Genomic DNA, 14,781 nt, shown 5'->3' with positions numbered 1-14,781 from the left:
GAGGGGCGGGAACTGATGGGAGAAATAGGAGCCTGCCAGGATAGTGAGGGGACGGGGGGGGGGGGGGTGCATATCCTTTATACAAGTGCATGGACAATCCCTGTTGAATGATTGCTCAGGAGAGTATGAATGGTTGGTTACTTCTGCAGCTCTTTGTGGAAATACATTCGCTGCTCTATCCCATACTGCCACCTGCCCAGAAAAGGTGCGGATTGGCATGGATCATTGAAAGCATGGTGATGCCCAGCTCCTTCAGGTGCCTTTGGACATGCCAGTTGGACAAAACATCCCAATTTTTAGGAAGGAAATAGCTTCCACTTCGACAGTCCAAATGTGGGCTCATGAAGCCAATGGTATATTTTCCTTTATGTTCATTGAAATGTGATTACTTGATATGATGACGATATCTGTGAGAAAAATGTTGTAAATGCAAGAAATAGTATTTCACTCAAGGAAATAAAATATTTTAAACAGGGTGTTATCTATGTGAATTGATTTGGTTTGAAAAAATACTATTTATTTAAAAATTGTTCATCGGAAGAGTAAATTAATAATATTTTCCTGTGATTTAGCACCTTGTATTTTGACACAAGAAGATTTTGACAAGAATTCGTTATCCTTGAAGTGGAAAATTAAGAAAAGAATATATATAAAACATGGTGATGCCATAGAATTTAAGTGCCCTCGGGGTTTTCAAGTGGAACCTCCTGGAAAACAAGTTTGCCAGAATGGAAAAATGGAAATTCCCAAATGTATCAGTGGTAAGTTAAACTAAGTAAATCTGAATGCTTTCTCGTTTTATTTAACCTCTATCTTGATTTGAAAAACAGTTTAATCTATTGTGTAACATTTGCTAAAATACAAGACAATTACAGCAGGAGTAAGTGTGCGGTAATGTCTCAGGGAATAATTTGCTGTCTTTGAGTAACACTTGAAGGAATGGGCAAAGAAGCTACTATCCAATCTTCCATATGGTTGCATTTCCATTTCAGTGGTAGATTGTATTTGGCAGAACGTACATTGGAACTAGTGCTCATTTTCAATAGTGGTCTGACATGTGTAATAATTTTTTTAAATTATTTTCCCAAAGGCTCTTCATTTGTGTATTGATTCTGAATCCATTATAGACTTGGATAATGAAGTATGTTTAAAGATCATACTTTTAAAATCTTTTTATAATATCTCAATTGACCTGTTTCCTGCAGATGACAGCATATCGTGCATTGCTTTTGACTATTTTGACTGCCCAACCTGCGCAAGAGATGAAATCTGTATTCATTATAATATTCGAAACATATCAATGACAAGACCAGGTAAAATTATTTACCAGGAAACAAAGCTTGCAAATGATTCAGATGTACGGTATTAACACATGATAACTGAATGTCTGCTATAATTCAATTTCTATGCCTCGTTTGGAGTGACCTGGCAGACAGCAAGGCAGGACAAGCAAGACACCCACTCTTCAGAACTGAGGGCATCTCCCATCTTAACCTTCAGTTGTGAATCTATGTGTCTGTAGCCATAGGTAAAACAGATGTAAAACTTGCTCTGCCTCAATGTTATAAATCAGTGTGTCTCAGTGACTTCAGCTAATTCAGCAAGGAAATCTCTACGATCTGTGCATGCTTCCAAGTATGTAGGAATCCAGAAAAAATGACTTTCAGTTATAACATCCCAGTGAGAACATATTTCAATCACATTAATCACAAGAAGTCATCTTCCTAGGATATACAGGGAAGATCCATCAACTTCAGGCATTTGCTTGTCATGGTTTGAAATTCTGCCCAGGTTACTGAGAGCTTTGTAATTGTACAGGTATTGATTAAATTAAAGATACAGCATGGAAACGGGACCTTCTTCCCACCGAATGCATTCTGACCATCAATTAGCCATTCACACAAGTTCTATCTAATCCCACTCTCTCGTCCACTACCTACACCTTAGGAGCAATTTAGAGTACAATTAAACTACAAATCCACATGTCTGGCATGTTGGAGGAGATCTGGAGCATCCTGAAGAAACACACGCGATCACAGGGAGAATGAGCAAACCACACAAGGTCCGAGGTCAGGATCAAACTGGGTGTCTGGCACTGAGAGGCAGCAGCTCTACCACCTGCTCCACTGTGCCACCCTATTTTTTACTTTATGCAAGGGTTGTGTTCTGGAACAAATGTTACATTAGATAAAATTATGCAACTCAAAACGGTGAAATGTATCGTAGCTACTTCAACACAAAGTTTTCTATGGGCACAACAAGTGTTATTTGTTATTGGCTGGTCATATGATAAACTTCCCTTCGTCCTGGCAACCAGCTCTCAGTTTAGTTTAGTCGCATGTACCGAGGTACAATGAAAAATCTTTTTGTTGCGTGCTATCCAGCCAGTGGAAAGACTATGCATGATTACAATCAAGTCGTCCACAAAGTGCAGGTACAGGATAAGGGGAATATTAGTACTTGCAAGGTATTAATTGCAAACTTTTGGTGAAAATAAAGTTTTGTTTTTGTTGATTTTTTTTGGTTTCTCTGATTTAATCTGTAAACATTTTTTGAAACAGATCAAAGCACATTGTCGTTAGTTGCTCACCATGGAGAGAGCGATGCATCATTCTCACTGAAAAGTAACAGGGTAAGATACACAAATACTTTAAAGATCTTTGTCAAAGTATCCAACCATGCAATCATGAATGTAAGATTTGGCACGGGACCGCAGGTATACAAAATGTTTTGTAAGTTTAAGTGGAGCATTTTACATTCTCCATGATTAAGGCTGTAAATATACAGATCTGCGCAACTAACTTTAGACTTGGGCCCTCCGAGTCCACGCTGACCATTGACTACTTGTTCACACTTGTTCTATGTTATCCACACACTCAATTTTACAGAAGCCAATTAATCTACAAACATGCACATCTTTGTGATGTGGAAAGAAACTGGAGGATCCGGCGGAAACGCTTGTGGTCACATGGAGAGCAAGCAAACTTCACACACAGAGCAACCATAGTCAGAATTGAACATGGGTCATGGGCGCTGTGAGGCAGCAGCTCTGCCAGCTGTGCTGCTATGCCGCCCTTCTCTCTATTTAACATTGCAGTCTTTTGGAACATAATACATTGAGAATACCGAAAATAATTACAATGTTTTCTAATATGTCGTTTCAATGACAGTGAGTTTATTTTAGTTACAAACCATATCTCCCTCTTGTCTCGTATATGTTTAGGAGGAGTCTGTTTTCTATATATTTATATGTCTCTCATAGATCACATTCAACGTTACATTCAGTGGAAATTTCAACATTCGGTTTGGAAAGACAACTTAAATCCAGGCTAAGAGTTTAGAAGCTCGAATGGTAAGTGAGCATATTGGCTACAGCATATTTTCTGATATTTTCTTTATTGATAAAGATTAAACTGGATGCAAAGTGGGCCAAGGCAGGACATTCACAGTGACTGGAAGGGCCCTGGAGAGTGTTACATAGGAGAGGGATGTAGGAGTGCAGGTATCTAGTTCCCTGAAAGTGGAGCACTGTTGCTTTGGGTGGTCAAGAAGGCTTTTGTTATATTGACCTTCATTTGTATTGAATGGGATGTCATTTTGCAGTTGTACAAGATGTTGGTGAAGATGCACTTGGAGTATTGTGTTCAGTTATGGTCACCCTGCTACAGGAACTATGTTGTTAAGCTGGAGAGAATGCAGAGAACATTTACGAGAATGTTGCCAGGCCTTGAGGGCCTGAGATATAGGGAGAGATTGGGCAGGTTAGGACTTTATTCCTCAGAGCACTGCAGGCTGAGGGATGATCTTATAGTATAAAATCATGAGGGAAATAGTGAATAAAAGTTCATGTTAGAGGAGCAGAATTAAACCATTCGCCCATCAAACCTACTATACCATTCAATCGTGGCTGATGTATATTTCCCTCTCAACCCCATTCTCCTGCCTTCTCCTCCATAGCCCCTGACATCTAAACTAATCAAGAATCCATCAATCTCCACCTTAATACTATCCATTGACTTAATATTAATTGACAGCCTTCTGTGGCAATGAATTGCACAGATTCACCACACTCTGACTAAAGAAACTCCTTCTTATCATCTTTCTAAAGGTACATCCTTTTACTCTGAGGCTGTGGTCTCCGATCCTAGACTCTCCCATTAGTGGAAACTTCCTCTCCACATCCACTCGATCCAGGCCTTTCACTATTCGGTAAGTTTCAATGAGGTTTCCCCCTCATCCTTCTAAACTCCAGAGAGTACAGGCCTAGTGCCGTCAAACACTCATCATTTGTTAACCCAATAATTCCTGGGATCATTCTTGTAAACCTCTCATGGACCCTTTCCATTGCCAGTATAGCCTCAGATATGGTGCCCAAAATTGCTCACAATATTCCAAATGGAGTCTGACCAGCACCTTATAAAGCCTCAGCATTATACCCCTGTTGTTATATTCTGGTCCTCTTGGAATAAATGCTAGCATTGCATTTGCCTTCCTTACTACCGATTGGACTTGCAAATTAACTTTTTGGGAATCCTGCACCAGCACTCCCAAGTCCCTTTGCACCTCCATTTTCTGAATTCTCGCCACATTTAAAAAATAGTCTACGCCTTCATTCCTACCATCAAAATATGTGACTCCACACTTTGATATGCTGTATCCTATCTGCCACTTCTTTGCCCACTCTCCCAACATGTCCGTCCATCTGCAGAGCCCCTGCTTTCTCTACACAACCTGCCCCAATTTTCGTATCATCTGCACACTTGGGCACAAAGCCTTCAATTCCCTCATCTTAATAACCACTGAAGTCAGGCTATTGGGCCTAAAGTTTCCACTTTTTTGCTTTGCTCCTTGGAGCGCAGGAGGTTAATGGGTGATCATGTATAAGATCATGAAGGGATAGATAGGGTGAATAGGGTTTTTTACCCAGAGTTGGGGAATCAGAAGTTGTGGGTTTAACGCTAGAGGGAAAAGATTGAATTGGAACTTTAGGGAAAACCTTTTCACACACGGGTGGTGGGTTTATGGAATGAGCTGTCAGAAGTAGTTCGGCCAGGTGCTATAACAACATTTTAAAGACATTTAAACAGGTACATGGACAGGAGAGATATGGGGCAATAGCAAGCAAGTGGAACTAGCATAGATGGGCTTTTTGTTGACAAGGGCAATTTAGGCTGAAGGGCCTGTTTCTGTGCTGTGTGACTATTTTGCAGCCAAGACCAGCTATAGCCACCATATTCTGCTGCTGAGGAGGTAGATGTTTTAGTAAATGGGTGGAGTGTCAGTGTTCTGGAGCTACTGAGGTTTTTGGGTACACTTGGAGCTCCACTGTGCAGCCCAAATTGTTCAAGGAGGCTTGAACTAGTAACTGCAGCCTTAGTTTTTGGTTTAGAGATACTAAAAAGGCCCTTTGGCCCACCAGGTCCGCACCGACCAGCGATCCCCGCACATTGACACCATAGTACATTTACTAGGGACAATATTTACATTTACACCAAGCCAATTAACCTACAAACCAGTACATCTTTGGAGTATGAGAAGAACCTGAAGATCTCGGAGAAAACCCATGCGTGTCAAGGGGGAACATACAAACTCCGTACAGACAGCACCCGTAGTCAGGATCAAACCCGGGTATCCGGCACTGCATTAGCTGTAAGGCAGCAACTCTACCGCTGTGCCATCGCCTCCATCCTGCAAAGTGGGCCACAGCATTTATGCACCTGGTCCATGGGTTTCTGGTCAATGGCGAGCACACTCACTGTCTGACCCCCAGGATATTGATGAAGAGAGTCATTGTTGGGAATTCCAATGAGTGTGAAGGGAGATATTAATTCCCCCTCTCATTAATGATGGATGATGCTCAACTAAAGCAGGTGTGGGGAGGCTGACTGCGACTGATGCAGAAATAGTTATTGTTCAATCAGTGCAGGTGATTAAAAAAGTTATGATTGCTTTGTTTACATGATAAAGTTGCTGCCCATGTCTTTGAAAGAACTGAGGTCATGTTTTTGTTCATAGGTGTTACTTTTATGTTTACACGGTTCATTACTGTAAAAATACAAATTAAAAAAACTTAAACAAACATCCAACTGGCAGAATAACTGGATTGCCCTTTCCCCTTCCAAATACATTACAGCTGCTGAAACTCCAGTTCAACGTGTTTATTTCTTTGTTGTGTGTGGCATTTCCCACACTTGCTCATAAATACCATGATGGTCACCGAGTCCAGAAGCCTTTTCCTGTCTGTTGTCCTCCTATTGCAGCCACCCGGGATCTCTTGCCCAAACCTAGCTGTGGTCAGGACAGGGGTGGGAATGGTCCATGTTCAGTGAAGTGAAGGAGTGGGTCAAGTGAAGGATACATTGTCCTGTACTTGGCACACACTTAATGGCTATAATCTCCAATCAAACAATATCTGGTATTGTCTTTAATTCAACTAAGTATTTCCCACAATTGCACCTAAATGCCAGTGGTGATGACTGAGTGAATACACTGTGTACGCTATGCTGTCCTCCTTCTCCTCTTTCATCTTCATTAACTTCAGCTGTTGTTCCCATTCACACGAAAAGCATCCTGTCACAAATGTAAAAACATCCAAGGCTAATGACTTGGCGTTGTGTTTTGTCACAGTTGCAAACAGAGGCTCTGCCACACAACAATTCCGAAATCAAAGAATCCTGCACTTCAAATTCCCATGTGATTCAGTGAGCACCGATTGAGATAATTCACTCATTGGATATGTATTAAAAGTCAAATGTGAATTTTAAATTAAAGTACTGCAACACCACACAAATTGTAATCATTCTCTCTTTTCTCGATCATTCTCAATTTGGGTACTGAATGAGGGATAGTTATAGTTCCTCCTACAGCAATTAATTGGAAGGTATGAATTGTGATGGAATATTTTGAGCATTTCTGAAAACTGAATCTGCATATTGTGTCCTGTATCCATTACATTTCTGAATGTTTAGTTGATTTTATGGATTGCTTTATTGTTAATAATGGAAACATCATTATTCAAAGCATGAGGAAACGCTTCAATTGATCAAGATGCTTTTAAGGCCACCTTTCTCTGTTGATGTTGCAGAACCATGCAGAAGCAGGTAGTGTACATTGTGCCTTTATTTTTGATCAACAATGGATGTACAGGTTCATTTCATATCCATTGAAACTTCAGTTATAATGTGTGAATATATGGGTGACATTCACAGGAGTAGATCTAATTCCAAACTTGTTCACATTTAATAGATGCAATTTATTTCATGCTGCTGCTGCTTTGCTACATTTCAGTTCATTGTAATGAAACTTCTGAATACTTTGGTTGTACTGCAACAACTAAATAAACAAATATTGCAAAATTCAGCGATGCATGTTTTAACACACACTATAATCTCAACAAATTTGGAGCCATGTATTTTGCAATTGCTATCTTGAAGTGTATGGCTTTGAAATGTTTCTGAAGAGATGTTATGGGTATAAACATTTACTAAAATTCACGTAAGTGGTGACTATTATATACATGAACCTTCATATGAACAGGAGCATGATTAAAATCAAATAAAATTAAACCACATTTACTAGAGGTTGCTGAGGGCTATGTAAAATTGGAAGATTTTAGGAACATCACAGGAGAGGAGAGAATGTTACCATGGTGGAGAAATTTTGAGAGAGTTTAATTTAATGAGATTGAGGAACTTTGTGTCCGAAGGTTTAGGTTTATTACTATCACGTGTGCAAAGGTACAGTGGAAAGCTTTGTTTTGCGTGCAATCCGATCAGATCAGACATACTATACATACATACAATCAAGTCAAACTGAAATACAATAGATAAAGCAAAGGGGAAGATACAGAATGCAGAACATAGTTCTTTTGCAGTGCATCAGTTCGAGAGACAAAATCCAATGTCAAGAATGTGGTAGAGGTGAATCGGATTGAATGCTAGTTTATGGAAGGTCCATTCAGAACCCTGATAACAGAGGGGAAGAAACTGTTCCTGAGTCTGGTGGTGCGTGCTTTCAAGCTTCTGTACCTTCTGCCCAACAGGAACAGGGGATAAGTCTTTGATTAAGCTGGCTGTTTTTCCAAGGCAGCATGAAGTACTGATGGAATCAGTAGTGGGGAGTCTGGTCTGTCTGATGGACTATGCTAAATCTCCAATTCTCTGCAATTTCTTGCTGCCAAACCAATCTGTGATACAACCCAACTTTGTCTGTGCTTTCTATGGCGCATCTGTAGAAGTTAGTAAGAATCATTGGAGACATGCAGAATTTCCACAGTCTCAGGACATAAGGGCATTGTGGGGAATATAGACAATATACAATAACAATCTAAGCTGAGCACACAACCGGAATTAATGCGAGGCATAAAACCCAGAGAGCTGTAAATGGGAAGGTCACAGACACGAACGGATGAATGCACAGAGGGATTTGAAAACAGTAGGAGAATTTAAAAACTGATGCGTTAACAAACCAAATCTGATCATAGGTCAAATCTCGTCGTGGCGATGGGTGAATTGGATTTGATTCAAGTCATGAGGACCAGCATGGTTTTGTCTGAGTTCAGGTTTAGGAGAGCAATAGATGGAAGATCAACCAAGAGTTTGTGAAACAGTCAAAGTTTGAATTGTTTCATGAATAGGTAATGGATTTCCTCTTCACTCACCATTGACACATGCACTGCAAGGCTCCATGCTTACCCCCATGCTCTACTCCCTTTACACCCCTGATAGTGTGGCTAAACACATCTCCAATGCTGTCTATAAAATTGCCGAAGACACCACTGTTGTAGGCTGAATCATGGGTGGTGATGAGTTGGCATACAGGAGAGAGACAGAACATCTTGTTGCACGGTGCTGTAAAAGCAACCTCTTGTTCAACACCAACAAGACCAAGGAAATAATAATTGACTTCAAAAAGGGAAGTCAGGTGACCACACACCAATTTCCACCAATGGTTCAGTGGTAGACAGAGTTAGCAGCTGCAACTACCTTGGCCTTAACATCTCTGATGACCTGTCGTGGGCTCAGCACCCCGATGTTATCACACGCAAGGCGGTCCAGGGCCCCAACTTTCTCAGAGGTTTTAGGAGATTCAGTATGTCTTCCAGAGAAGTACTGTAGAATCTATCCAATCTGGTTGTATCATGGCCTTGACATATCAATTCCAATTCAAGATGCAGAGATTACATTTACACAAAATGCTGGAGTAACTCAGCAGGTCAGGAAATATCTCTGGAGAATATGGGAAAGTGATGTTTCAGGTTGGGATCTTTCTTTAGACTAATTGCACAAGGGAAGAGAGGTGGTGGGACTTAGCCCAGTCCATCACAGGCACAGCTTTCCCCTACATTGTAAGTATGAAGAGCTGCCTCAAGCAGGTGGCATCTATCATCAAGGATCCCCACCATCTGGGCAATGGCTCCTTCTCACTGCTGCCACAGGCAGGAGGTATCTAAGCCCAAAAACCACACCATAACGTTCAGGAACAGCTTTCCTACAACCATAAGTGAATACAAATGATAAATGACAAACGCAAAAAGACAAATGACAAACGCAAAAAGACAAAAAGACAAACGACAAACGCAAAAAGACAAACGACAAACGCAAAAAGACAAACGAAATACTCAAAAAGACAAACGACAAACGCAAAAAGACAACGACAAACGCAAAAAGACAAACGACAAAAAACGCAAAAAGACAAACGACAAACGCAAAAAAGACAAACGACAAACGCAAAAAGACAAACGACAAACGCAAAAAGACAAACGACAAACGCAAAAAGACAAACGACAAACGCAAAAAGACAAAGACAAACGCAAGACAAACAAACGACAGAGCAAAAAGACAAACGCACAAACGAAGACAAAGAAAAACAACAAACGCAAAAAAAAAAACGCAAAAAGAAAAACAAAAACGCAAAAGGAAAAAAGACAAACGAAAACGAAAAAAGACAAACGACAAACGCAAAAAGACAAACGACAAACGCAAAAAGACAAACGAAAAAGACAAACGACAAACGCAAAAAGACAAACGACAAACGCAAAAAGACAAACGACAAACGCAAAAAGACAAACGACAAACGCAGAAAGACAAACGCAAAAACATAAATTAGCAAGTGGGAAAAATGTTGGTTTAGTATGTTTTGTTTCCCCTATATTTGTGTTTCAACATTAAATAAAACATGATTATTGTTACAATTGAAGGGGAGGCCAGTTGTGCTCTTGGTCTTTAACTGTTGAATAGTACGCATGCATCTTGGAACAAAGGAAATTTGCTGCTTCCCTATTCAGCCTTTGAATACTTTTCTGAAAACTGTTCCCAGAAACAGTGCAAGGAATTCTCCTTGGCTGATATGGCAAAAAGAGTGATCATAAATGACTTTGAGAAGTGGGGTTTTTTCCCCCACATGAATGCCATCTCAATGTTTCTCACTGCATGGTGAACAAAGTGTACAACAAAGAGTGCAACTTTAGTTTCTCATCATGATGGCGACCAGTATACAATCCGATCAGCACTGGTAGCATTTTGGTAATCAGCATGAGAGTCGATGATAAATGTTGGCAAGATATCTCGTAGTAAATAATGAAGCTAGGTGAACTTACCCCTGGCCCACGGTTTAAATCTCGTGTTTGCATACTACCTGTCCACTCTTCCCATTAGAATTTCCTATGTCTATAATTGTAATGGGTTCAATGTATATTATGGCATTGCAATTACATTTGACTGCCAATGGAGATGCTGCAGCATTACCAGATTATCATTAAGTATGGATCATTTACATGTGGCACTCATTATTCCTACAGCGAGAACAATTTTAAATAAAGCTTTTTAAAATGAGGATGTTATTACTTGTGAATACTCTGATCTTTAATATTTCTGTCCTCTTACAATAACCAAGTTCAAGTCCTTGGGGTTGATGCACACCCGTATCTCATTCTTTCCTTTCTTCATTGTGGCGACCATGGTGGAGACCCACTCGGTGGGCTCGCTGACTGACGCCAGAACACCCATATCGACCATGTCCTTTAGCATAGCCTCCACCTTGTCTTTCATGGCGAATGACACTCTGTGCGGCGGGCGAATTACAGGCATCACGGAGGGGTCAGTTGCAAACTTGTACACTAGCGGCAGCTTCCCCAGCTTACCGTCAAAAAGGTCTGGATACTCGGATAGCGGATCCATCACAGCTTGAACCTCGTGAACTGTCCGGTCGAAAGACACCAGACCGAGATCCTGGCAGGTCTGGTTGCTCAGCAAGGTGACACAGTCGCAATCCAGAATAAAGAATGACAGGTCACAGGATGATTTCTGCAGCACACAGTGGAAAGTAGCCCTCCCCACAGGTGTTAGTTCCTCTCCCCCATAGGCACGCAAAACAGAGCGATCGGCAGTCAACAGCTCATTATTTCTTATCTTGTTGAACAGTCATGTTGACATAACATTCACTTTTGCACCCGTATCCAGCTTCGCAGAGAATGACTTGTTATTCACTGTAATGAGCACAGAAGGATCAGGGAGGCGAGAGTGGCTGTGAAGGAGAGTGTAAACACTTGACTCTCCCATGGAATATTCGATCGCAGAGTCGTGGGCAGTGTCTGCAGTAGACTGAGAGTCCATCTCACTATCAAGTTGCTGAAGGTTGTTTAGGATTTGCCTAGTAGCTGGTGGAACTTTCCCATGGGAACGGCATGCGGCGGCAAAATGATTCATTTTCTTACAGAAATTGCAGGATTTTCCGAAAGCCGGGCACTGAGACTGCACGGGGTGGGCATAGTTACAATTGGGACACTTAGGTGCCCGCGGATCCCGAGATGGACGGGCGGGCCGCGGCGTAGGGCGGGAACTGTCCTGCAAACGTCGTGGGCCCCGTAACACCAGTCAGATTGACAGCGCGGCTGTCAGATCCCCTCACCCCATCTGTAGGGGCTACCACCTCGGCGATGCGACACGCATGCATTGCCTGAGTCAGGGTCAGGTCAGGTCGTTGCAGCAAATCAGCACGTAACTTCTGGTCTAACATGCCAGTAACTAGAATGTCCCTGGTGAGCTGGTCACACATATTTTCGAAACGGCACCGCTGAGCAAGATAGCGCAGGTCAGCAATGAAACACTCGACAGGTTCTTCTGGCTGTTGCTTCCGCGAGAAAAACCTAGCCCGCTTCAATATGCGGTTGGAGGGCAGGTCGCAAATCTCGGCAAATTTACGTAAAAGACATACCGGGTCGGCGGCAGATACAGCTGGCACGGCGATCTGGCCGTTGACATCCAGGACCTCTGGATCATAAACGAAAGCCCGAGCTCTCTTCATGGCATCGGGACCTGCTAGGTTAAGCAGGAGGGACGCACGGACCGCAGCTGGGTCATTTCTGTGCGCAATATTGACGAAGTGAGTGTAGTCCATCACAAAAGTAGCCCATCGCTCCGCAATGTCCGCATCAAAGACAAGGGGAGAGGGTTTCCTGCACAAGGAGGCCATCAAACTGATAGGGAATACCGGGCAAAATATAAAACAAAACCGGTAAACGGGAGGCGCGAGTCTAACTAACTATCTGACACCATGTAAAGGAGTCTAGTCTGACACACTGTAACCTTTACTATAGTCTTTAATATAGCACATGGCACACACGTCCCAGTACTGGCTGCACCCAGCCTTCAGGCGTACCAGGACACAATGGGAGGAGGAGAAGGGAGGAGATCATAGTTATACCAATATGAGAGGGTGTGTTAATGGTGATGAGGTAGCTACATTATAGGTTGCATGCATAAACCATCCACAGGTCAGATTTAACAGATCAAACCATTCTAGCTTGGTGGAATTAGTGTTTTAAATGTTTTGGCATTCAGCTTTTTTCAGTCCATATTAACTCAAATTTTGTGGAAAGACTTCTGTTTTGTGCTAATTTTGGGAGGGTCCCTTCCATTATTAACTGGGAGGTTTTGTGAGATCTAGAATTTCTTGGTTGAGCATTGATGGGTGTATGTGTGTTTGCAGCAAAAACAGTTGTGTTACAATAGTTCCTGCAAACAAATTGTGATGTTTATTTGAGCTTCTGTGCAGTGTAAAGCTAGCTTGAGTATTTTGACTGGGAGGATATATTTCAGGTAATGGAGAAATTATCATATAAGTTGTAGAATATAGTGAAATGTTACAGAAAATCTGAAGGGAAACAAAAATTACTATTTGAACACGTTCTTCAGGTCAGATTTAATAGATCAAACCATTCTAGCTTGGTGGAATTAGTATTTTAAATGTTTTGGCATTCAGCTTTTTTCAGTCCATATTAACTCAAATTTTGTGGAAAGACTTCTGTTTTGTGCTAATTTTGGCAGGGTCCCTTCCATTATTATACTGGGGTTGACAAGGTTGGCTTTCTCGCAACTGTAGTTTTGAAAAAAAGAGCTGGCTTGGTGAATTAATGGATTGTCTCTTGTGTTGCTGAGGCAGACATGTCAAGATTATGGCTTATTCTGTCCAAAGTTTGTTTGTTTCCCAGTATTAGACCTCAACTGAAACATAATTTCAATGTTACACTGCAGCAGGGATGAGGATGGATTGTAGGTAAAATAACAAAATAAAATCAGGACTTTTGTGGAATGCAGGAAGTCCAGATGGGACTAACGGACGAGACAGTGCAGAGTTTTGTTGTTATGCCTCTTTAATAGTAAGATTAAACGAGTACTTACCAGTACGAAGTTTGATCTGTATTTTATGAGGAGTTACGATGAGGGATTACGTGAAGAACCCACCCAGTGCGCAGGCGCGGCATACTTCCAAGCAGCGGTGTGGAATCACAGGTAGACACAATATTTGAAGTGAAGATAGTAAAGATTAAGGAGACATCAGTTTACTAGTTTGATCCATAAAATGAGGGTGGGAGCGGAGGGCACGTAATCCCTCATCGTAACTCCTCATAAAATACAGATCAAACTTCGTACTGGTAAGTACTCGTTTAATCTTACTATTTTACTTCGGAGTCACGTGAGTGACTACGTGAAGATTTCAAAGGTCTGTGATTTCAAACCGTGTAACAGCTATATCACTCGCTGCCGAAGTTCTTGAGGGAGGAAGTGGTATCTAATGACCAACGAATCTGTTTGTTTTTTCAAAAATGCTCCCCCGGGCTTAAATTAAAGATTTGCAGTTTGTAAGATTTTCTCTGCAAATAGGTCTGGTTTCATCAGCGGTTTATTGTAAAATTTGCGGAATGTCGACTCCCTTGACCATCCTGCCGTATTTAGGATGTGGTCTATTGGGACATCCATGCGTTCCGCCGCTGATGTTGATGCTGCCCTGGTGGAATGGGATTTAAAAACGTTAGTATCAATTCCCGCAGCTTTCAGGACCTGCTTTAGCCACCTTGAAATGGTTTGGCTAGTTACCCGTCCAAAAGGTTTTCTGTGGCTGACCCATAAGGCTTTCTCACTCCCTCTGAGTTTTTGGGTTGTGTCTACATAGTTCTGGAGATGGGTCACAACACATAGCCTTGGTTCTGGTGGGTAGGCCCGGAATATAATCGGTGAGTTGGGCATACCTGGCCTACTTTGTTTTACTAGATCTGGAATGACAAACGTGATGCAGTCTGGGGTAGTTACCATGTTGTCCAGTCGTAGCTTGTGTAACGACTGGACCCTTTGAGCAGATACGAGAGCCATGAGCATAAGTGTTTTTAGAGTAGATTCCTCTAGACTGAGGGATCCCGCTGGTGGCCATCCTCTGAGATGTGATAATACCACACTAATATCCCATACATGGGTATACCTGGGTGTTGGGGGTTTGTTGTTATAA

At 41.7% G+C, this 14,781-nt stretch overlaps 1 protein-coding gene across 2 annotated transcripts in view; it reads left to right on the top strand.

The window, feature by feature from the left end:
- LOC129694195 (complement factor H-related protein 1-like) overlaps positions 1–7,355 on the top strand; it is a 34,328-nt gene extending 26,973 nt beyond the window's left edge. For both annotated transcript variants that reach the window (XM_055630910.1, XM_055630909.1), the window contains 5 exons: positions 573–761; positions 1,206–1,313; positions 2,562–2,632; positions 3,263–3,352; positions 6,628–7,355. In XM_055630910.1, the coding sequence (XP_055486885.1) occupies positions 573–761; positions 1,206–1,313; positions 2,562–2,632; positions 3,263–3,322 (428 nt within the window). In that variant the 3' untranslated portion in view covers positions 3,323–3,352; positions 6,628–7,355. The remainder of the gene's footprint in view (positions 1–572; positions 762–1,205; positions 1,314–2,561; positions 2,633–3,262; positions 3,353–6,627) is intronic.
- Positions 7,356–14,781: the final 7,426 nt, after the last annotated feature.

This window comes from Leucoraja erinacea, unplaced genomic scaffold, assembly GCF_028641065.1.
Source record: "Leucoraja erinacea ecotype New England unplaced genomic scaffold, Leri_hhj_1 Leri_576S, whole genome shotgun sequence".
Classification (NCBI taxonomy): Eukaryota; Metazoa; Chordata; class Chondrichthyes; order Rajiformes; family Rajidae; genus Leucoraja; species Leucoraja erinaceus.
The sequence above is the reverse complement of the archived record's forward strand: the minus strand, read 5'-3'. Positions and strand labels throughout refer to the sequence as shown.